The following is a 25,489-nucleotide window of genomic DNA, read 5'->3' on the forward strand; positions in this document are numbered from 1 at the left end:
GAAGACAACTATTATGCCTCTTCCCTCCCCTAAGTATTAGCTCTCCAAGCTAAGCATCCCAATTTTCTTCAACAGATGTATAGCCATGTAACATTACCAAAAGTATGTTGGTACCAAAATATGAGTTTATTTTTCAGAGAAAATCCTATGGGCATTGAAAGCCCTGAACAATTCCCCAAATCCAGTCCAATAAGTATTAATAATCCAAATCATTAAGCATCTGCCATGTGCAGTAGAGCCTGGGGAATACAAATACAAGGGAGTTGTCTTCTTGCCATTAAATTCTGTGCCCGGTTTACTACCTATCTGCAGTGTCTATAGAAGTTGTTAGTATTGGTGAGACAACACCATGGACTGTCCATCCAACTATAAACAATAGGTGATAGGTATATTTCATTCCATCCATTCTGTTTGTTCTAAATGAAAATATAGGCTGCATTTTTGTACAATTATGAGTCCCATTTGTGAAGTTCTACAATGTTCCAAGGTTCAATGGCATCGACACAATGTAATTGTTATCTACAGGGAGGAGCATCTGGAGGATCACACCATCCCTAGTAAGGGTCCATAACCCGAAAAGGTCCAGGATGCCTTTGACAGTATGGAGAAGCCTATGACCCCTACTAAGAATAATGTTTTTAAGTGCAGAAAGTGAAATACCTAAGATTATAAAGGAAGATGATTATCTTGAAATTTAGTTGTCCAAAAAAGGGGTTTTTTTAAGTTCACAAACCCAGGTTAAGAATTCACGATCTGCAGGAAACCCTTCTATTTTGATTCTGAACTGCATGTCCTCCATGACAATAGTATGCACCTTTGATATACATGTCTTCCTCTTTCCCATCTTACTCAATATGAGTAGAGTACTTTTGTACAGATGTATCTGGTTTTGTATAAAAACATCTCTTAGGGGGCAGCTAGGTGGCGCAGTGGATAAAACACCGGCCCTGGAATCAGGAGTACCTGAGTTCAAATCCGACCTCAGACACTTGACACTTACTAGCTGTGTGATCCTGGGCAAGTCACTTAACCCCCAATGCCCTGGAAAAAAAAAAAGAAAAAGAAACATCTCTTAAAAGTACATCTTAACAATAATCAATATAACCTTTCAAGGTACAAGATATCAAATTCGAAAGGGGTACATTTGGTTCTTATCACACACAAGAGTTTATCATTCCCTCTTTCCCAGCTTAGCTTTTGTGATTTGCCTGAAGTAATCTGCACATAACTCATTGCTTAAAAGCTAAAATGTTTTATAGGGGATGTAAAAAGGACTCTTTCTATATGTAAGACAGTCACTTTCATTTGAAAAGGGTTCATCAGGGGTTAATAACTAAGACTGGTCATATAGGGATTCATCTCTTGTCCTACAGAGTCAAGTGTCCCACACGGTTCTTTTTTTAGTAGATTATGTGATCAAGAAAAATGACAGTAATGTAAAATTGATTGCTTCTCCAGAAGTAGTAAATGTAGTGTGAGAAAACAGTCAGCAGTGGTGAAGACATTTGTATAAAGTTGGTTTACTGGAATCCCACCCTGAAAGGAGAAACCTACGAGTTGTTGCCCAGAGCAAAGACAAACTATGTTGTCTCCAAGGGGAATTTCCAAGGCAGAGCTGTCTCTTTCATACTTGAGTACTAGGTTATTGGCTAGGTGATGTGCTAGATTGATACTTTGTGGGTAGAGGCACTTTTTTTAAAAAACAGCACAACATTCTTACTTTTACACTAAAGCAGACACATGCCTACAAATGTTTAGAAACTTTTTCTCACATTCATATAAGTGAAAAACATAAGTTATTGGGGTTTTCTTAAAACCTGGAAACTCTAAAAATAGGATTTCTTACTATATTATAACACTACTTCTCATCTCTAGCTCAGAAAAGCTGATTATTTTACTTAGCCTTTCTTAGTTACTCCAGGTCAGAGCGACTATACTTTGCCTTTATTAGGAACATCAGTGACAGAGTACCTGACTATTAAAGCTAAAAAAAGACCTAGATTGAATTCTGACTTCTGATAGTTACTAGCTGTGTAACAATAGACAAACCACTTAGTTTCTCAAAACTTCAAATTTTCTTATCTGTATAATAGAAAGGTCCTATAGTATCTATTTTACAGGGTTCTTGTAAGATTCAAATGAGTCATCATTATCTATAACTCAAATATGTATGATAGAAAAATACTTGATCAGCATTTAAAAGCCTGGTTATGAGTCCTGATTTGTCTATTATTAGCTTTGATCAAATAAAATATTTGCAAATCACTTAGCACAGTACCTAGAAAATAGTGCTATATAAATACTTATTCCTCCCATCTTTTCCCTTCCTTTTGTAACATTGAGTATAGTATTTGCATAAACAAAAATGATACGTAACTGTAGCTTTTCAAAATAGCCTATACTTTTGAATAAGACAGAATATGCCAGATGATAGTACAATCAGAAGGATTTAAAACTGCTTAAATGACCAGACCCTCACTGTCAACTGGAAAGGCATCTCTAGTAGAATCCACCAAGGATTTATCCTTAACCCTATTCTTTTCAATTCTTTTGTCAGTAATTTGGAAGATGGATTGTCAGATTTGTGGATGATACAAAACTTGGAAAGATAGCTACATTCAATGAGAGGCAGGATTTCAAAAAGACCTCAGAAAGCTAGTATGATGGGCTGGCTTTCTAGTAAAATGAGATTTTATAAATATAAATTTCAAGTCTTATACTTGATCTTTAAAAAAATCTATTGCCCATATACTGACCAGGACTAGAAAATGGCAAGAATGAAAAAGAGCTGGCATTTTTAGTGGATTACTGGCCCAATAAACCCTGTTTGACTTTGCTCTCTGTGGTAAGAGGGAGAATCTGAGATGAGGTTTTTTCTGCTAATCACAGTTTTCACCTTTCCTTTGACCCCATCAGCTCTTTGAATTGTGAGTTCTGTGTCTCTACGGAAACATATAATTGTCTTTCCTCCTCAAAATGGGAGAATCACTCTCCCAACAATAATCTCTAGCTGTTCTATTCTACAAGATGAGGCGTTCTTAGCTGGGGTCCTTGAACTAGCTTTTTAAAAACATTTTAATAACTATTTCAACAAAATTGATTTCCTTTGTAATTCTAAGATAATTAATTTCATGTATTTAAAAGCATTATTCTCAGAAAATTTAGAAGACTGCCAAAGGGCTCCATGGCACAAAGAAAATTAAGAACCCCTGGACTAGTTTAATACTTGAAATTTAAATATAGTAGCCCTTCATTTAGTAAGTGCAGTTACCCCTATAAACGTGAAACTTTTTCAAATTGCTCTTTGAAAGAATGTATATTTTTTGTAACAAATTCCAAACATTTTACCCAAAAAAACAAAAAACCCATGATAGAATTATTAGGGGGAAAAAATGCCTTTGTCTGTTCCTTAGTTTGTTCCTTCACTTTCTATTTTCTCCATCCTCATCCTAGTAGTTAGCCCTTTCAACTCTTGAACCTATTTGTCTCCTTGGCCTACCCCTTCCCCTCTCAGGTACTTACTGGCTGTGTAATCCTGGGCAAGTCAGACATGACTGAAACAACTGAACAACAACTTCCTGACTTCAAGTCCAGTGTTCGGTCCACTACACCTTCTAGCTGCGAGACCTTCCATATATTCTTATCCTTCCTTAAGCCTCCTTCATCCCTCCCTTTCACCATTTCTCAATCGCAGCCCTTCTTATTTTACTGAGAAATTTGACACCATTTGATATTGAGTTCCCTCTTCTCCCATTCTCTTCATCTCAGGACACCTCAAAGTCATCTCCAGCTCTCCTTGTTTCTTCCATTCTCTGACAAGGAGGTGGCCCTTCCAGCCAACGCCAAGCACTTTACATGTGCACTTGGTCCCGTTCCCTCCTGCCTTCTCCAGGATCTGCATCTTCAATAATCCCCTTTTCCTGGTATTATCAACTGTTTCCAATCAGATATTTCCTTTCTTCTCTTCAAACATGCCCAGATCACCCCTATCCTTTAAAGAAAAAAAAAAAGTTGAATGACTAGACCCTGCCATCCATCTCCTCAAGCTGTCATTCTATATCTCTTCTCCCTTTTTTGCCTCCAAACTCCTTGAAAAAACATCTGTATGTGCTCATTGCCTCTATTTTCTCTCCTCTCCCTCCTCAATCCTTTGCAGTCCAGCTTCCAACTTTATCATGTCAATGAGGCTGCTTCGGTCAGTTACCAGTGACAGCTTAATTGCCAAATCCAATGGTCTTTTCCCAGTCCTAATACTTGTCGACTTACTTGTTTCATTTTACATTGTTACCATCCTCCCCATGTGAATACTCATGAATTTTTACATTCTTCCTCTCTCCTGGTTCTCCTCTTACCTTTCTTACCACTCTTTTTCAATCTACTTTGTTGGTTCATCATCTATGTCACCACCACCACCATCACCCCACCAAAAAAAAAAAACCCTCTAGGATTTCCCAAAGGTTCTGCCATAAACCCTTTTCTCTTCTATCCTTACAATCTCTCCCTTGGTGATTTCATCAACTCTCATGGGTTTAACTGTTTATACTCAGATTACTCACAGATCTATACATCCTGTCCCATCCTGTCCCCTGAGCTTCAGTCACTCATTACCAGTTGCCTATCAGACATATCAAAGTGGAGGCATCTAGGTGATGCAGTGAACAGAAAGAGTTGAATCTGGAGTCAGAAACATCTGACCATAACTTTAACCCTCAGATATTTACTAGCTATGTGACCCTAGTCGAGCCACTTAACCTCTGTCTGCTTTGTTCACTGATCTGTAAAATGGGAATAATTTAATGGCACCTATATCCCAGGATTATTGTGAAGATAAATGAGATATGTTAATATTTGTAAGGTATTTAGCACAATGCCTGGCACATAGTTGGTGCTTAATTTCTTCCATTTCTTCCTTCTGGGTGTCCCAGAGATATCTTAAACTTAACATGTCCAAAACCGAACTTACTATCTTTCTCCCTAAGTCAGAGCTTCTTAATCTTAACCTTTTTGTGTGTCATAGGCCCCTTTGGCATCCCAGTAAGTTCCAGAATTCCTAAAGACCCCTTCTCAGAATAATGTGTGTGAATACATAACACACAGGACTGCCAAGGAAATCAATTATTGAAATATCGTTTCACACAATTCAGTTGTCAATTGTCAATTGAAATAGTTATCTAGTTTTCTTTTTAAAGTTCATGGACTCCTGCCCTAAACCCTTCTCTTCCAAACTTAGCCATTTCTTTCAAAGACATCATCATTATCCTGTCTCCCAGCATTATACTGACCACCTCAATCAGCATCACATATCTCGATATGTTGTTTCATTACCCATTTTACATATTGGTAACAGAAGGGACAGAGATGGAGAAGAAAAGCTAGAGACCAGGGTATTAGGCAACTATTACATAGGATTTCTGAGCTAGAACTGACCTTTAATGGTAAATCCCCTCCCCCCTTCATTCAAAAGGAAAACCCAGAGAACTGAACTGATATGATACAGTCAGCAGCTCATTAGTGACAGCTGAAACTAGATCTAATGTCTCCTCCTACCAATAATCTAGTGTACTATCTTCTTTATCACTCTTTGCTGAATACCTTTGCATCCTTCAATCTAGTTATTTGAAATATAATCAGGAAAATGAAATTCTTGAGCTAGGATAAGGATTTTGACTATTTCAGGCTTCTCTTAGCTCCTACAGGCCTGTGGTCCCTACACATAGAAAGTTCTTTTGCCTAAACCCTTGGTCATAACCTCTCCACTACTGCTCAGGCTTATCTCTCCTTCATCACATTTCTCATTTTAAAAAGGCTCACAGAATAGACCAAAATAGTATTTTTTGTAAAAGATTGGAATTTTTAGTAAAAATTTAGTTACAGTATTAGAGCCTATGCATTGTTACTAACAACTCTCTAGTATTGTCCTAATTTGAAAACTTTTTAAGCGAGTAATTAGATCACACTTTAGACTCTTTATTTTATATCTCCTTCACCAGCTTGCACATGCAGAAATGTTTTAGAGAATCAGTCAATTTACTATATGATCTTCAACAAATTGAAACAAATTTTCTCCTAAAACTAAGTGCTTTAAGATTATGTGACTGTAAAGACCTGTTATATTTAATGAACCTTTATCCAATTATTTCATATGCAATATAGCCATTCATTAGCTTAAGGCAAGTGACAGTTTCTACTGAAAGAATACTGAATTTTGTATTTACTGTCCATGTATATCCTTGGACGTATAAGTTACTGGATTTTTAGTTTTTATTTGCAAACCATAAAAATATATTAGTTACAGAAAATGGCAGTATTTCACTGAACCATCCTTTCTTTTCCAAAGTATCAAGTTAATGCTTTAAAATTTTCATTGAACTTTTCCTGACCTATTTTGTGGTTTGACAAGGGGCTCTATTTTTGGTCATCCTGAGGACCACAAGTTATTTCCCTTCTCTTTTCCCAATGAATGTACTTATACTATAAGTACCTCCAGGTACAGTAGTTTAAATTGTTTTGAGAAGGAAATGGGTAGCATTAATTTCCACTTTATGTTTTCATTTGCAATAAAACTCTGATACAAAGAACAGAATTATTGTTTCTCCAGAGTTAACACTAATTATCCATATATATATATATACATACTTATACATGTATGCAAAACTTGTGGTTTCCTAAAATTAGGGAGCTTTTTTGTTTTGTTTTTTAGTTTCTATCAGCTGAACTATGGTTGTTTTGGTTGAAAGTATCCTATACTTCTGTTGTTGCTACTCACGGATTTGTTTCTGGAATGTAATTCATTGAGTAATATAAATTCATCTTGTCTTACAGCCTTTTTTTTTTTTTAAACCAGTGCCTGATGATGGGCTTTTGCCAGTAAATGTTTTTCATTTCAGGGTCAGAGTGGGAGTTTAGTTTGTAGTGTTACTATCAGTAAAGAGCACTTCACACAATTTGAAAGCATGTGACATTCTGTTGCCTAATTTTAGTTTTAATTTTCAATGTATCAGTCAGCCCCTTAGAAACCCATTAATGCATCTGTGATTCTTGAACACTACTTAAAATGAGCCTGTTACTGCATTTCTAGTTATCACTTTCATTGATAATCTCCTACTTAACTAATTTTGTGGCTTTGGATAGGTTACTTAACCTTCCTTTACCTCGGTTTTCACATCTGTAAACTGAGGTTAATACATGTACTACTTACCTAGTCTGCTTATTTTAAACAAAGAACTTTTTAGCTTTAAAATGCTTAGTAAATGGGGGGGGGGGGGAGGGCAGCTAGGTGGCGCAGTGGATAAAGCACCAGCCCTGGACTCAGGAGTACCTGAGTTCAAATCCGGCCTCAGACACTTAACACTTACTAGCTGTGTGACCCTGAGCAAGTCACTTAACCCCCATTGCCCCGCCAAAAAAAAAAATTTTAAGTGCTTAGTAAATGTAAACTCTTGCTATCTAAACACTGAACAAAATTGTTTTGTAATAGCATCATTGATCATACTAGCCAAACCTCATCACCCATTTATAACACTGTTCCCTGAAACTGCCTCCTCTAATGTCATCCTACCTAATATTATATTTTAATAGAACCAAAGGAGGTTAGATAGGTTAAATATTCATGTATTACTATAACTGTGTATACTAGGATTGATGAATATTATGAGACTTTTCAACTAGGGAAGATATTGTTAAATATTTTATGCTGAATTTAGTTTAATAATAATTAGGATTTCATTTTTTAGAGAGTTAAACTAATGTTTACATCTGGACTTGACTTTCATGAAGATTACAATTGGACTGTTTAGGGGCATATATCAATAATGTGTGAAATGAAAGCACCTCTAATAATTTTCCATCATCTTGATTTTACTTAGGGGACCTCCTTTTTTTCATCGACCTCAGATAATGTCATTATTTGTTATTTCATAATTGTCTACTGGGAAGAAACAATGACATTCTGGGTCCTACTTGCTATGCTATCCTCTTTGTCTCCATTGTACTTTAAATAAAATGGAAATAATAACACCTGGACACTAAATTGTAAAATATGATGATGTTTAATGAGGGTAAGGTCTCAGGGCTTTCGGTGGATACTCAATGGAAAATTTATTGAAAGACATGAATAGGAATAACACAAGATAAGAAGTATAGAGAGTTATGTGCTAATGGAGAAAAAACCAGCTAAAACATGTGAAACAGTGCCTCAGAAGAAAAGCAGTATACTAGTTTAAAATGTGGATATTACATCTCTTAGAAGAATATAAGGCTGTTGGTATGGTAAATTTCAACAGATACCAACTCTGATCATTTTTATAGTATCCTCAGCAACATATTAGCAGCCCCTGATAATGATCATGATGACCATGAATGTAATATCTCACATTTATATAACTCTTTAAAGTTTACCCAGGTTTTTCCTTTATGATAATCCTGAGATGATAGTAATGATGATGGCTTACGTAGGCATATGTGTGCATGTGTATATTTGTTTATTTTACAGATGTATGTATACATATATATGTGCAGTGTGTGTGTGTGTGTGTGTGTGTGTATTTTGAGATAGTCCAAATATCATCATTCTCATTTGACAGATGAAGAATCTAACACTTAATGAAGTTACTAAATGTCAGAACTGGAATTCGAAACCAGGTCACCCACCTCCAATCCGCTGGCATTCATTCTTTCCCCTATGCCTAGTTTCTATCTTGGGTCAAAGATTATGGGAAATCTCCTTGAAACAATACTAATCTTCTAAAACTTAGATCTCTGTAACTTAGGGTATATTGCTTCATTTATACTATTAATGGTGGAAATGATTCTGAATTAGTCTTCTGATTCAGGCACAGGTACAGTTATCTGAGGGCGCTAGGAATGTGACACCCCTGTGATCTGGAAAATCCATGTAAAATATTTTGGCCCTCCCTTTATGAAGAAGTCCTAATTTTTTCTTTTTCTTTTATGGGGTGTTTACAGTACCTTGTTGCAAAATTTGGATCGCAATACTATACATATATTTTATATATTTCTCAGTTTCTGAACTTTTTCTGTGTCATCTGCTGGCCTTCACATATCTGTGGCTTCCACAAAACTCCCCAAAGATTCCCATTTAATTTCTTATGCCAACCCACAATATAGCAAAACTGCAATGGGGAAAGTCACGATGTGGAAAGAATAATTATATTTGTTTTCATGTTACCTTAAAATTTAAATGAACTGGTCCCTTAAAGGTTTTCCATGATGGGTTTACTTGGGTTATTACCCTCATGAGCCCTGAAGGGTATGCTGAACCTTATTTATTATAAAAGCTGTAGTTTGCTACATATCTGGAGTATCAGCACATTGCTAGGGAAGTTTTTGTCTTTAAAATAAGAGAAATACTAAATATTAATCCAACATTCTAAATGTTGTGATATTTATATTTTAAATATTTAAACTATAATTTAAACAGTTTTGCACTAGTGAACTCTTGGAGGGCAGGGAAGCATTGCTTTCCCTCCAATAGACTTCTATAAAAATATCAGTTGTTTTATAATTTTATGGAGCAGTTTTTCTAAAAGCTGGTTCTATAATATTTAAATTTTTGAAATGACCATTTATAAGGCCTTGATTTTGGTAACACTCAAGAAAAGTAACATAGATTCACTCATAAAGTAATCCTATAGATTTGACCATGTCACTCCCCTCCTCAAGAAGCTTCAGTGGCCCCTTGTAACCTCCATGATACAATACAAACTTCATTTGGAATTTAAAGCCTTTTATAATCTGGCTCCAGCCTATCTTTCCAGATTGGTTTCACATTATCCCCCTTCATTCATTCTGTACACCACTCAAACTGGCTCACTTAGGCACTATTTGCAATTTTTCATCTCCAGCCTCTATTCTTTGACATGGCTATTCCCCACCCAGACCTCCTCTTCCCCACATAACTGGAACACTCTCTCTCCTAACCTCCACTTCTTAGAAACCCTGGTTTCTTTAATAATCACCTCCTGTAGGAGGCCTTTCCTGAACACATCAACCCCCCACAAACCCCCAGATGTTGGTATTTTTCCCCTCCCTTAATTACTTCATATTTACCTTGTGTATATTTTCCATTTACTTATTTGTGTGCATGTTCTTTCCCTCTGATAGAATAATAAACATGTAGGGCAAAGTATGTACCTATTTAATAAATGTTTATGGGATTAAATCAAGTGGAGTTGAATAGCTGCATTATTTTGTCATTGGCCATTTAGTTAGTAACTTAGCTTTATAGCAGTTACAAGATATATTTTATATAGAATACAGATTTCTATTTTAAAGTCCATTTTGAAGTAAACTGACTGGAAAAGTTATTCAGAGGCCTTAGGCAGACAGAAAGATGAAAACATTGTGATAGGAACTCCTGGCTTATTTAACCTTTATCTATAAGGAAATGTTCCTTTCACCATTTGGTTCTAAAAAGGAAATGCATTGTGGTAGTATAACTTTCTCTTTCTCCGTAGGTAGTTTTAAAGTAACAAAAAAAAAACAACAACATAGTTTTTTGTGCAACAATACAGAAACAGAGAAAACATGCAAGTTGAATTTCTGTGAATGACTTCTTTTCTTCTTTATTTGGTTTTTAGGTGTCAGAAATTATTTAAAAGAAGCATTGGTTAATATAATAGCTGTGCATGCAGAGGTAAGTGTCTTTAGGTGTTTGATTATAATTAGTATGGACATTTAAATCTTTTACCCTGCTCTTCCCACTCCCTTCAAATACAGATATGTGGGCATATATGTGTAATATAGATATATTATATATGCATATTTTGTATATTACATTTAATTTGGGGCTTGCTGTTAGGGTGCAGCTTTTTTTTAAAATCACAATTCCATTTCTATTTGTTTTGTCCTTTAAGTATTCAAACTTGCTTTCTTTTTTTTCCTACTTCTTACACATATTTTTATTTTTTTTAATTATGAAAGTATTTTATTATTTTCCAGTTACATGTAGAAATAGTTTTCAACATTTGTTTTTATAAGATTTCTAGTTTCAAATTTTTTTCCCTCCCTCCCTCCCTCCCCTCCCCTCCCCAAGACAGCAAGTAATCTGATAAAGGTTATATATGTACAACAACATTAAACATCAAACTTGCTTTCTGAGATCTTGGTATAAAATTTCCCCTTCTAAATGATAAAATGATAATACTATTTATATTTGAAGAAGGTAAAGTAAATAAGGGATTGAAAAACATTTTCCTTTTTTAAAAAATTAAATATAAAAAAACCCACATAACTTACTTTGGAAAATTCACTAACCTCTTTTTAGCCAGTATGCAAATAAGAGTTACTTATGTGGTCACATATCCTTCTCTAACAGTTGGAATCCCTAAAGGGTAGTGGCATTTTAGAGACATAGAGACAAGTAACATTAAAAAAACAGACTAAAATCTGAGAGCAAATTCTTAATATTTTCTGTAAGTGGAAGGCTCAAGTGACCCAGAATCATAAATAGTAATTGTTGCTTTTAGTTCATTTTTTTTAAATGCCCTCCGCTTAAAGTGTTACTTTCAGAAATTATGAGTTAACATCCATGTCAGGAGTATACATTCTCTTCTTTGGAGCCTCAAAAGAGAAACAGAAATAATCTTGTAGTATAACTTGTCAATGCAAAGACCACAGCCGCCGCTGCCACCTACTACTACCTGTTTTCATTCAATATTTCACAATCTAGACCCACAGTTTTGCCAGTACATCACTTTAAAAGAGACTGACACCACAAACTTTTACAGGTAACATCACCAGATGGATTTCCATTGGTTCAAATCACAACACATCCTTGTCTTCTCATCCTGGATGAAATCCTCCCATACTTCCAAAAAGACTTAAAATGACTTACAAATTTAACATAATGCAAAACAGGATACTTAACGATAAGATTTAATTGTGATCTTCTAACTTCTTTTAGGCCTAGGAAATGAGTGTTTTCTAATATAAACCCTAAAATCTCTTCCAGCTCTAGAATTGTAAAATTCCGAGATTTTAGGGGAAATAAAATAGTAGCTTGTTACTTTCCTGAACTGATTATCCCAGTCTAATGCTGATTTTTCTAAGTTTTCTGGCAGCCCAATTTTTAAAAATCAAAATATTTTCTCTTACCTAGTTTTACTTTTTTTGACTGAAGAAAATACATGCATTCACTTGGCATGTCAAAGATTTTCCTAAAACTAAATTCAAAAAATTTGTCAGGGCAGCTAGGTGGCACAGTGGATAAAGCACCAGCCCTTGATTCAGAAGGACCTGAGTTCAAATGCGGCCTCAGACACCTGACACTTACTAGCTGTGTGACCCTGGGCAAGTCACTTAACCCTCATTGCCCCTCCCCCCAAAAAATTGTTGTGGAAGTTTACATATAAGTAGCATTGAATAATGGTATTTTCATTTATGATTTTGCAGAAGACAAAGCATGTGGTGATTCCTTATAAAGTCAGAGATAAAAGCTAAGAAGATTGAAGTCTATCACTCTATCTGTGGAAAGAGTGAACACAGAAAATCACTGGGTGGATCCTTCTATAATCAACAGTCTAGAATATAAATACGTGGGGTTGCCCTCAGAAAACTGAATTGACTTTAATCCAGTATTTGCCAAAGATTTCCTTGAAACACCTGATATTTGAGAGAGATAACACTGGGGAATGTTAGCTAGTTTCTCCTTATATTGGCAACTTACCAAAAATCAAGGTCTTAACTTAGCTTCCTGAAGACATGTCTTCACAAGGTTATGACTTAAAGTTTGTCCTCAATATGTAGAGTCTTTATATGAGGATTTCTAGAGGATTTGAAAAAAAATTGTTTTATATTTCATAAAACCATGCTAAACCAGCAAACTCTGTATGAGAAGCCACATAATAAAGTCCTTGCATTCATTCAGTTCCAGGAAAAAGTTAGTCCCTACTGCCAAACTTGTATGCTCTCTTTTTATCAAACAATAAGACATGTGCAATATCATTTGTTTCCCCTTTTTGCCTTAGCTACCAAGAAGCTAAAGGCTAAATTCAGTACACAGCTGCAGTCCAGTGTGCCTGCTAACACCTATTTTCCTGCCCCTTTTAATTTGTTTTATGTTTATAATTGGGTAGGGTGGTTTTTTTCAAATGTTTTTAACTTTATAAGCCCACTCAAATCATTTTTGGAAGTAGAATTATAAAACCTAAATGAATTGTGTTTCTAACTTATGTTCACTTAGCATATGTTTTTAAAGTAACTTTAAAATTTTCTATTTCAGAGAATAGAATTTAAAGCTCAAATCTTTATCTTTATTTTATTCATAATTTGGTTCTTTTTTTTTTAAGTACCCAGTATATCTCAAACCATATTACAAAGTGGTAATCATCAAAACAATTTGGTACTGGATGAGAAATAGATGACCTAGGGCAGCTAGGTTGCACAGTGGATAAAGTACTGGCCCTGGATTCAGGAAGACCTGGGTTCAAATCCAGCCTCAGACACTTGACACTTACTAGCTGTGTGACCCTGAGCAAGTCACTTAATCCTCATTGCCCTGCCAAAAGAAAGGAGGAAGGAAGGAAGGAAGGAAGGAAGGAAGGAAGGAAGGAAGGAAGGAAGGAAGGAAGGAAGGAAGGAAGGAAGGAAGGAAGGAAGAGAAAGAAAGAGATGACCTAGGTGACACAGTGAATAAAGTGCTGGGCCTAGAAATTGTGAATGACTTAACTACTCTCAGCAATGCAATCATCCAAGACAATCCCAAGGAACTAATGAGGAAGCTTACTATTCACCCCCATAGAAAGAACTGATAAAAAGAACACTTGTGGATTGTACATATATAACCTGGTTGCGATCTGGTGGAGGGGGGAGGAAAGGGAGGGAGAAAAATTTGGAACTCTAAATCTTATGAAAATGGATGTTGAAAACTACCTTTACATGTAACTGGAAAAAATAAAATAAATGTTTGTTGCCTCCCCCAAAAAATAAATAAATAAAGTGCTGGGCCTAGAGTTAGTAAGACCTGAGTTCAAATCCAGCCTCAGACACTTGCTATGTGACCCAGGGCAAATTGCTTGACCCTTCTAGCCTCAGTTTACTCATCTGTAAAATGAACCAAAGAAGGAAACGGCAAACTTCTCTAGAATCTCTGCCAAGAAAACCTCAATGGGGTCACAAACAGTTGTACACAACTGAAAATGACTGAACAACTAAAGAAATAGATGAGTTGATCAGTGAAATAGATTCGATACACAATACACAGAAGCAAATGAGCACAGTAACCTACTGTTTGGTAAACTCCAAAATCTAGCCACTGGAGCAAAGTACTCACTACTGGACAAAAACTGCTGGAAAAAGTGTAAAAGTAGTCTAGCAGAAACTAGGCATTGATCAACATCTCACATAGTATACCAAGATAAGCTCATAACCAGTATATGATTTGGGCATAAAGGGTGATGTCATAAATTAAGAGAACGTGGAAGAAATGAATGTCCTGTCAGATTTATGGATAGGGGAAGAGTTAGTGACCAAACAAGAGATATAAAGATTAACAAGAGATAAAATGGATAATTTTGATTACATAAAAATAAAAAATTATTGCACAAATATGATCAAGGCAGACAAAATTAGAAGAAAAGTAGGAAACCAGGGTTTGAGGGAAAATTTTGCATTGTTTCTTTGATAAAAGGTCTCAGTTCTTTCTGTGGTGGCAAAGATTTGGAAATTATGGGGGAACGCCTGTCAAATAGGGAATAACTGAATAGGTTATGGCACATGAATGTGATGGGATACTATTTTGCTATAAGAAATGATGAAGGAAATGTTTTTAGAAAATCTTGGGAAGATTTATATGAACTGATGAAAAGTGAAGTGAGCAAAATCAAGACAATAGTCTACACAGTAACTATTATAAAGTTAAACAATTGTGAGAGTTAGTAACTGATCCATACAATGATCCACTATAACTCCAAAGGGCTCCTGCCCCCTCAGATAGAGATCTAATGGTCTCAGAGTTCAGATTGATGGTTTCCCCTTTCTTTTTCTTGGTTTTTTTTTTTTTGTTTGCTTCAGAACATGCCAGTGCGTAAATATGTTTGTCATGACTTCATATCTATAAAATGGGTATCATATTTATTGCCTTCTTGATGGCTGGGGAAAGGGGTAGAGAGAGAGAGAGAGAGAGAGAGAGAGAGAGAGAGAGAGAGAGAGAGAGAGTGAATTTGGAACTGAAAATGTGTGTGTGAGAGAGAGAGAGAGGATAAAACAAAACAAAACAAAAAATACCCAGTAGACCCTTGAGTGCAAGAGGTTGTTTTTTTTCTTTCTGTCTTATTTCCTTTTGCAAAATGCCAAATAAGTATCATGTTAAATACTGTGTTCTTATTTGAAACATTCTACAAGGTGTTCACCATCTCTAAGGAATTAGTGCCTCGTGTGTTGTCCAAGATCGTGGAAGCTGTTTCTGAAGAGCTAAGTCGACTGATGCAATGTGTTTCATCTTTCAGCAAAAATGGAGCTTTGCAGGTATCTAACTGTTCTAGTCCATATTCATCCACATTCAGATGTACAAATTAGGATTAAGTGTATTTGTGGTAAAGGAGAAGCTATTGCTTACATTTTCATTCCATATTTCAAGTATTTTGCCATTCACCCCTGTGTGTGTATGTGTATGCATGTGTGCACATGCACATGTGCAGGTTGTCTATATCACATGCTTTATTCAAGGTGTCCAGTGAGTCTTGATGGAGATAAACATGAAGATTTCTTTGTTTTTCCTAGAGATCCCTAGATAGAGTTTAAATTTAAGAGTAAATATGCCTTATCCTCCAGTTTGGGATAATACTATCTTTCCTGGTAAGAGAGATCCCGTCTCGAAAAATCACCTAGGAAGAACTCATGTCACCTTGGGGATATCAAATTCTGCAATAATTTATTGCAACTTTATCGTTCTGTTAGAAGAAACCTCAAATTCTACTACCAAAGCTTTATTTCTTTGGTTTGAGCCAAAGCATTTTGTCATATGCTAAAATTAAAATATCCCTGATAGGAGAGACATTTTATTAGCCTTGTCAGTCATTAATGTCTCAGTGTGAATGAGTTTATCATAACCTTTCATGAGAACAAGGTTTTGATTAGGGAAGGAAAGCATGAAAATAGTGGGTGACATGGAGGAAATTGTAGAGGATATAAAAATTACTTCAGGATTCTGCTGAGCTGGGGCTGCTTACTTGTCTGAGGATCTAGATTTGAATCTCAAGTCTGTTACTTCCTATGTGAACTGGTCTTGAGAGCAGGTCATTCAACTTCTCTGGGCGTCGGTGCCCTCATCTCTAAAATGAGGAGAGCGCACTAGATGTTCTCTCTAACACCTCATCCAGCTTTAAATCTAAGATACTCTGATCAATCCTCTGAATTGATAACTTGCCTCACTTCCTCCCCAACAAAACTGTATGGCTGATAACAGCATATTTGGAATTTGGTTAGATTAGTTAAGTTTTAACATCACTGTTAGGAAGTGATTTTTTTTGTTGTTGCAGCAATCACAGTTTATTATATAATGGGCATATTTTGTAGGTTGATTAAAATATATGGCTAGAATCAATTGGGGAATGACTAAACAAGCTGTGGTATATGATTGTAATGGAATATAATTGTGCTATAAGAAATGACAAGCAGGATGATTTCAGAAAAACCTGGAAAGACTCATATGAAGTGACGTATAGTGAAGTGAACAGAACCAGGAGAACACTGTGCACAGTGACATCATTATTGTTATATGAGCAATTGTGAATGACTCAACTACTCTCAGCAATACAATGATCCAAGACAATCCCAAAGGACTAATGATGAAGCATACTGTCCACCTCCAGGGAAAAAATTGATATTGATTGAACACAGATTGAAGCATGCTATGTTGCGGTTTTTATACTTGTCTTTTTATATAAAATGACTAATATGGTAATGTTTTGCATAATTGCGCATGTATAACCTGTATCTGATTGCTTGCCATCTCAGGGAGGGGGAAGGGTAGGGAGGGAAGGAAAAAAATAGAATTCAAATTGAAATTCTTAAGAATTTTTAGAGTATACAAGTAAGTCTGTTTTTGTGATCAATTTTAGTTTATAAAACCAAATATTTGTAAAATATCTAGCTGAAAGTTTTACCTTATTCTCTATATTTTTTAAAGTTTTTTTCTTTATATCCTTTTTGTGCATACTCTATAACCTAAATAATAGAAATGGGTATTGGCACATATATATGTTCAAGTTGCCTGACTTTATTCAGAATTCTAAAACACTGAAAACGGAAACTAAACAATTGCTTTCCAAAAAGAAAAGGTTTCATTAAAAACATCATACAACATTAAGAGCCCAATTTTTGCTCCACAAGAAATTCTAAGAACTTTCTTCTTTTCTTCTTAATTCAAGCTGAAAGAGCTGTCCATGGATCAGAAGTTGTTTTGTGTATATATAATAAGCTCCTTGAGGGCAGGAACTATTTCTTTGAAATATTCTGTTCTAGCACTTTGCATAATACATTCCAGCAGAGACTTCGGAACTTGTGGGGGCACCTGCTTCATTGCAGACTGGCTTATGACTGAGTTACTAAGCTATTGCATGCACTGCCATGTGCTTACTTAGAATTTTAAACTTTGAGTTATCTTTAGAGATTAAAGTCCATGTGCCTGACAGGTCATAGGTGTGAGGAAGTAAAGTCAAACCACTTCCTCCTCTGTGGAGGAGGGGAGAAATCAGTAGCCATGGCTCAGAGTTTCCTGCTTCTCACAGCTCAGTTGTGCTTTTTTTTTTTAATACCAGCAGACAAGGAATGCATATAGCTGAAAAATCAGTCCACAGTTATATTTTGAAAACGTCACAGAGATAAGAGGCATCTTAAAGAGGTTTGTTCATCCAGCCTTCTAACTGGTGACAAGAGAGCACCTAAATGGTTCTTCTTTGCAACCAAAGGAAAGGTTACCAAAGCAGATTTCTTTGATTTTCTGCAAAAGATCTCGACCTTTGTAGGTTACTGATGGGTATAAGAATCAATGCTTTGTAAATCTGCAGTCATTCCTATGCCATTTAAGTGAGTGAGAAATCAAAGAATGCAGCAAGCTTTAAATCCACTAATGAACCTGTTATGTGAAAGGATGTTTGATTCTTTTAGTTTGTGAGATTGAGCACTTTTTTATCACATCCTTTATGTTTGACAGAAGTGCATTTATGTTATTTTTGTCCATATCTTGTCCTTAGGCAAGACTTGAAATCTGTGCTCTGAGAGATACTGTGGCCGTTTACCTAACACCTGAAAGCAAGTAAGATCTTCTATTTTCTTGTTAGAAATCAATAAAATGAAATGTTATGTTAGTAATAAAATTTGTTTTGCCCCTGATTGAAATCCTCACTAAAGACAGCTAAGCATCCAGCTTCCTAAAGCATTGGAATGTCTTCTTAGTCAATGCTTTGTTCAATTAGAGGTCTGGAATTGTTAAAGATTTTTCATTGATATAAAAAAAAATTGGAGAAAAGTTTAATTTTTTTCTTTTAATATCATCTACCTGCTCACTAGGATCACCACTGAAGTAGCTGAGCATTCTTCGTTTTATAGAGCTTTCATGAAAAAGAGAAAATGAATCTAAGTCTCTATTCATAAGAGACCTTAAAGGGCTTTTCATGGGTTTCAGACGTTGTCAACTGAAAGGAGGAGCCTTGTGGCTTGTCTGTAAAATCTTTGTAGTGGAAAATCATGTTCATATTTAGCCTATTAAAGTAGAAGTCAGCCTTTTCTACTATGAATTTGTCTGTAAATAAACTAAACCCTGGGGCTAAGCAGTCATAAAATTTTCCTCTTTGTATAGAATAAAATTTTCCTATTTTTCATTATTGCATGTGAAAAACTACTTTTGTGGTTATTAATGTGCCTGATACACCTAAGGCCTTATTCATATATTGTTGTTGTTGTTCTAATTTTGAGAGTAGGTCTCCCTATCTTGCCCAGGCTAAGTACAGAGGCCACTTGGGGGCTGAATCTTACTGCTGATAGGCTGATTTACCACACTTTAGATATCTCCATCCTTGCTCCCAAAGGTTCACTGTTGTGGTGCCAGATTTAGTGCAGATATCAAATCGATTTTAGCCCTGCTACAATTCAGAACTCCTGAACTCAAGTGATCTTCCAGCCTTAGCCTCCCAGGAGCAGGGATTACAAGCCTGCAGTACCACACCTCGTAAATTTCTTAATAATCTATTTTTCTGCTTATAGGTGACTACTAAATTCCCAGGTTTTCTCTCTTGAAATAATTTGCTCATTATAATTTTTTTTATTTGTTAATTAGTTTTCCCCCAGCAAATCTTAATTTTTTTTAAAAATTAACTTTTAGGGGCTGCTAGGTGGCGCAGTGGATAGAGCACCAGCCCTGGAGTCAGGAGTACCTGAGTTCAAATCCGGCCTCCGACACTTAACACTTACTAGCTGTGTGACCCTGGGCAAGTCACTTAACCCCAATTGCCTCACTTAAAAAAAAATTTAACTTTTCAGGTGCTTTCCTCTTTTTTTTTAAATTTATTTATTTATTCATTCATTAGTGTGTGTGTGTGTGTGTGTGTGTGTGTGTGTGTGTGTGTTTTTATTTATTTATTTTGTGCCGCGGTTGGAGTTAAGTGACTTGCCCAGGGTCACACAGCTAGTGTCAAGTGTCTGAGACCAAATTTAAACTCCAGTCCTCCTGACTCCAGGGACAGTGTTGTATTGACTGTGCCACCTAGCTGCCCCTCAGGTGTTTTCAAAGATAATATATGCTCCTTCATTTACAACCACCATAGGAAGAAATAGAAGGCCATGATAACTGTTATATAATTATATTGTACATATAAAAATGATTTTGTCCTCCAAGTTAATTTTCTACAATTTTGTTTTTCATCTGCTTGCCTGAACTAAATTTCTGACCTTCAATATTTCTCCACAAATGAGTTAATGAGTCAAGTTATCAACAGGCACTTATTATGTGTAAGGCACTCTACTAAGGCCTAGGGATAGAAATAAAAAGAAAAACATGGCAGAGGAAACAATAATATTGTGACCAAACATATTTGCCTATCTAGTTTTCACAATTGTTTGCCCATATCAATGTTTGATTATGATTCCCTCCCCCCCCAAAAATTAAGTTTACTTTATAGCACATAGGCTTCATTTAATAGCTTTTACACTTTTGATTATCTTAGCTGATCCTTTTTTAATAGTTGAAATTTTCAGTGATCATAGATATCATAGGATTTAATACTTGACCTGGAGTCAGGAAGACCTGACCTCATATTCTGCCTCGTATGCTTATTCCCTGTGGCCCTAGAGAAATTACTTAATTTCTCTCTGTCTTAGATTCTTCATCTATAACATGTTGAGACAGTATGATATAATGGGTAAGGTGCTAGACTTAGAGCCAAGAAAAGCCTGAGCTCAAATCTGATCTCAGATAAATCTAACCTGAACACTTCACTAAACTTCTCAATTTCTTCAGTCAATAAAATGAAGACATTGAACAAGATAATCTCTAAGCTCCTTCCAGCTCTCATTCTGTGGTCCTGTGATTTATGATCTGATTCATATTTGATCCAGAATAGACACAAAGAAATATGCCTTTGTGTCCGCTCCCACTTAAAGTATCTCCAAATATATGCAAATCAGTCCTTTTTTTAAGTTTTCAAAAAAGGGAAATTCATAAAATTATGAAGTAGAGGGGAACCTTAGAAATAATCTAATGAAACCTCCTTTTTCACAGGAGAGGAACTGAGGCCTACAGAAATCAATTGAGTGATTTGCCCAAGATTACAACTAGTTAATGTCAGAGCCTTGTCTAGAACCTAGATATACTGACTCCCTAGATAATGCTTTTTGCACAACATCATGGATTTTCAGACTCACTAAGTAATCTCTCTCAATGTTCAAAAACTCAAGAATTTCTTCAAGCTTACATATAACTTGGATCCTTCATATGATTTTTAGATCATTTCCTTTTATCCTAGCTTTGAGGGAGGAAGGAAGGGGCGGGGAGTGGAGAATGGGAGAAAGAGGGAAAACCCCTATTGTTATTGCAAGAGCTATTTTATCCTGAACATCTTTATAAAAATGTATCTTAGCAGGGGCAGATAGGTGGCACTGTGGATAAAGCACCAGCCCTGGATTCAGGAGGACCTGAGTTCAAATTTGGCTTCAGACACTTGACACTTAATAGCTGTGTGACCCTGGGCAAGTCACTTAACCCTCAGTGCCATGCAAAACAAACAAACAAAAAATGTATCTTAGCGTTTTCTAAGACAAATAATCCCTTTTTTCATCTTTATAGCTTCCATCTAAAGCCCTGAATTGACAGTATTAAGCATGAAGGGATGATTATTGCCTGGTCTGTATTGCTTAAAGCTTGAGGCCAGCCTGCATGGTGCTCCTGTTTCTAACTGCAGTACTTATTGCTGACTCATGGGCAGTCTAGAATCATCATCTTGGCATTGGGAGGGACCTTAGTAATCATCTAACCCACTACCCAGGGGGCGAACCCCTTCTCTATGGTCTGTGGATGAGTGGTTATCCAACTGGATGTGTGCAGAGATGAGATCCTGGGGAGCACTAGGCACATCCCAGCCCTGCCATCTACCAGCTTTGGGATGTGGAACAAATCAGATCACTTCTTCAGGCTTCAGTTTCTCCATCTCTAAAAGTGGAATTCTAATGACTGCACCACCTACCTCATGGAATGTAACATTACGTCAGTTATAATACTTTGTGCCTACAAAACCCTGTGTAAATTTAAGGAAGGTTGGCTGTTCTGAGATGGTTCTATTGATTAGGAAGTTCTTCCTTATACCGAGTCAAAATCTGCCTGTGACTGCTCCTAGTTCTGCCTTCTGAAAGGAAAGAAGTCTTGCCACTTTTTTGTGTGGCCTCTCCTCAGGAGTTGAGGCCCCAGCACCCCAAGGCTCTTCTCGAGGCTGTGCATCACCGGCTCCTTCAACAGACCTTCCTGAGCTTGTTCTCCGGCAGGCCCCAGGTTCTTTTCTGCCCTGTTATCACCTAAGCAGGCAACCCTCCTCTGTATTTGTGCTGTTTGCTTTTCTCCCCTGGGGTGTTTTGCATTTGTCTTCCTGACCACTTCTCCATTTCACCAGCCACTTTGAGTTCTAATTCTATATTTGAAGTAGCCAGTCATTTCCCCACCTCAATTCCTCCCTCCTGATCCCCTCCGCTTGATATGATCTGCAAATGTGATGAGCCCAGGGTGTGTCTGTCACCACTCAAGTTACTGATGGAAATTTGACACCTTAGGCATATTGTAGCCCTTCAGATTACTTGTTATGTAGCTGAGGTGGAGGACTCCTCACTGACCCATGATCCACTCCTGAATGTACTACCAGAGAGCTAAGGCTTCAACATTTTTAACCTCATTTGCCATGGAGTCATAAGACCCCAGGCAAGCGAACCCAGGACTCAGTTTCTTCATCTGTAAAATGAGCAGGTTGAACTAGATGGCCTCTGAGTTCCCTTCCATCTCTATCTAGAGTCATGATTGTTAGCTCAATGATTTTATCATTCTGTGTGCTGCCTCACTCTAAGCAAAAAAAAATAGTGGCAAGATTTCCATGCCACTGAGGAGGATCACCAACTTTTCTTTGTTTCATTTAAAGAAAAGCCAATAGGAAGAGGAGTGCAGGGAACACAAAGAATCCACCATAGGCTAGAGAAAAAAGAAAGCAGTGGTGATATTCCTTGGTGAGGTGGCTGTGCTAATAAGGAAGGCACCACTGCTACCAAGTGATTCTCTAACTTCAGTCCCAGTGACTCCTTGAAAGTTTTTATTTCTCTAAAAAGATCTGGTTTCCTTATCCCCATCCTCAATCTAAGAAACAGTCCTGTAGAACACATGCCCCTGGTTTTCTTGATAAGGCTCCTGAATAAGCCATTCTGAGGTAGGGTAAGGTAAATTACTTTTATCCCTTCCCCTCATTCACCAAGTGGCTGGGACTTAGTGAGCACTACTGCTTTTTATTCACTCGAAAGGGGATGAGTTCTAACTTGTTCTGTAGAAAGCTATACAGAGGAAGTTTATTCTCAAAATGCTTTCCTTTTTCCTAGTATTTTGTTACTTGTAACAATAATTATAATAATAATTCTCAAAATAGAGATCAAATATAAGAGAGCAAAATTACATAAGAACAGGATGAGATACCATATATCATCCTTTTTATCCTTTTTGTTTCTAGAGTCATACTGAGGGTGTTTTTAGTGAGCCTATAGGGGATTAATGCTCCGATTACATCAAGTATTTATCTTGGTCACCTGTGCAAAAGTCTGTAGAACACTGAATACTAGGAGTATAGAGACATGCCTCAGGACTGTCTCCATCTGAATTCCATTGAAAAAGATGAGAACAAGAGTGGTGGTGATGATGACGACAGCCTATATATATGTATATTTATATTTTTATATATACACATACATACATATACATATACACATGTATGTATATATACATATATATGTAATATATAAAACATAGTTTGCAAAGTATTTTCTATTCATCATCTAATTTCATCCTCAGTAATTTGGGGAGGTAAATGCTACATGTTTTTTATTAAAATATTTTAGAGATAGGGAAACCGAAGCTGAGACAGGTTAATAGAAGTTAAATTTAAAGGTCTCTTTTTTGGCTCATTCTTTTTCATGTTTTCTAGTACTTCTTCAGTGCTTAAAGAATCTGTGATTTTGTTGCTGTGGGTACTCCTACCACCACCCCAGCTTGGAACCCCTCTACCCCAGACTAGAGAGTTGTCAGTGGGTCCTACCAGAGCTTAGTTGGCTCAGGAGACTTTGATGTTTTCTTTTTTATAATTATTTGTTGGGGGGGGTGGAATTTTGATTTTCAAATTTTCTCCCTCTCTCCCATTCCTCCCCTGCCCATTAAGAATGCAAGCAATATGATAATTACATATACAAAATCACGCAAAACATATTTCCATATTAGCTATATCATAAAAAAGAATAAAGAAATATGAATAAATAATAATAATGAATAAAGAAAGTAAGAAAATTATAATTTGGCGCTCAGAGTTCATCAGTTCTCTCTCTATAGGTGAATAGCTTTTTTTTATTGTGAATTCTTTGGAATTGTTTTGGATCATTGTGTTGATCAGAGAAGCTAAGACATTCACAGTCGATCATCATTGCTGTATTGCAGTTAATGTGTACAGTGATCTCCTGGTTCTGTTCACTTCACTTTTTATCAGTTCATATAGGTTTTTCTGAAACCAGCTCTTTTGTCATTTCTTATAGTATAATAGTAATCCATCACAATCATATGCCACAACTTGTTTATCCATTTCCCAGCTGATCCTCTCAATTTCTAGTTCTTTGCCACCACAAAAAGAGGTACTATACATATTTTGTACATAGATCCTTTTCCTTTGATCTCTTTGGGGCACAGACCCAGCATTGCTGGGTCAAAGGGTATGCATAGTTCCAAATTGTTCTCCAGAATGGTAGAACCAGTTCTCAACTCCACCAACAGTATATCAGTGTCCCTATTTTCCCACATCCCCTCTAATATTTGTCATTTTTCTTTTCTGTCATATTAGCTAACCTGATAGGTGTGAGGTGGTACCACAGAGTTGTTTTAATTTGCATTTCTCTAATCAATAATGATTTAGAGCATTTTTTCACATGATTATAAATACCTTTGATATCTTCTTCTGAAAAATGCCTGTTCATATCCTTTGACCATTTAGCAATGAGATCTTATTTTTATACCTTTGACTCAGTTCCCCGTATAGTTGAGAAATGAAACCTTTATCAGAGAAAACTTACTGTAACTTTTTTCGTTATTTCATTGTCTCTGTTACCTTTTAGCAAAACATAGTTTCCCTGATTTTCTCTTTTAATTGAGACTATTTTTGCTGTTGCTTTGTCTGAGATCATGATTGCTACCCCTGTCTTTTTTACTTCAGCTGAAGCAGCCCCATATTTTAACACTGTATATGCCTTTCCATTTCAAGTATCTCTTGTAAACAACATATTATTGGATTCCAGTTTCTAATCCATTCTGCTAGCTGTTTGCATTTTATGAGTGAGCTCATCCCATTTGCTTTCATAGTTATGACTACTGTGTACTTCCCTCCATCATGTTTTCTTCTGTTTATCCTTCTCTTTTTTTATCCTATCCCTCCTCAAAACTCTGTTTTGCTTCTGACCACTGCCTCCCTTAATCTGCCCTCCTTTTTGTCATCTTCTCCCCTTCCCCATCTCTTATTCTCTTTCCCTCCCATTTCCATATTAATTAAGATAGATTTCTCTACCCAACTGAGTGAGTATATATATATAATCTTTGAACCAATTCCAATGAGAGTGAAGTTCAAGCATTGCCTGCCACTCCCCCATTTTCCCCTCCACTTTGAAAGCTCTTCCTTATGCACCTCTTTTGTGCAAGAAAATTTTCCCCATTCTGTCTCTCCCATCTCCCTTCTCCCAATGGATCCCTCTTTCTCACCAC

At 36.4% G+C, this 25,489-nt stretch overlaps 1 protein-coding gene across 1 annotated transcript in view; it reads left to right on the forward strand.

The window, feature by feature from the left end:
- EXOC2 (exocyst complex component 2) overlaps positions 1–25,489 on the forward strand; it is a 224,913-nt gene that overhangs the window by 193,759 nt on the left and 5,665 nt on the right. The window contains exons 24-26 of the mRNA XM_043975622.1: positions 10,599–10,654; positions 15,361–15,483; positions 18,213–18,274. Of these exons, the coding sequence (XP_043831557.1) occupies positions 10,599–10,654; positions 15,361–15,483; positions 18,213–18,274 (241 nt within the window). The remainder of the gene's footprint in view (positions 1–10,598; positions 10,655–15,360; positions 15,484–18,212; positions 18,275–25,489) is intronic.

Source organism: Dromiciops gliroides, chromosome 1 (genome assembly GCF_019393635.1).
Source record: "Dromiciops gliroides isolate mDroGli1 chromosome 1, mDroGli1.pri, whole genome shotgun sequence".
Taxonomy (NCBI): Eukaryota; Metazoa; Chordata; class Mammalia; order Microbiotheria; family Microbiotheriidae; genus Dromiciops; species Dromiciops gliroides.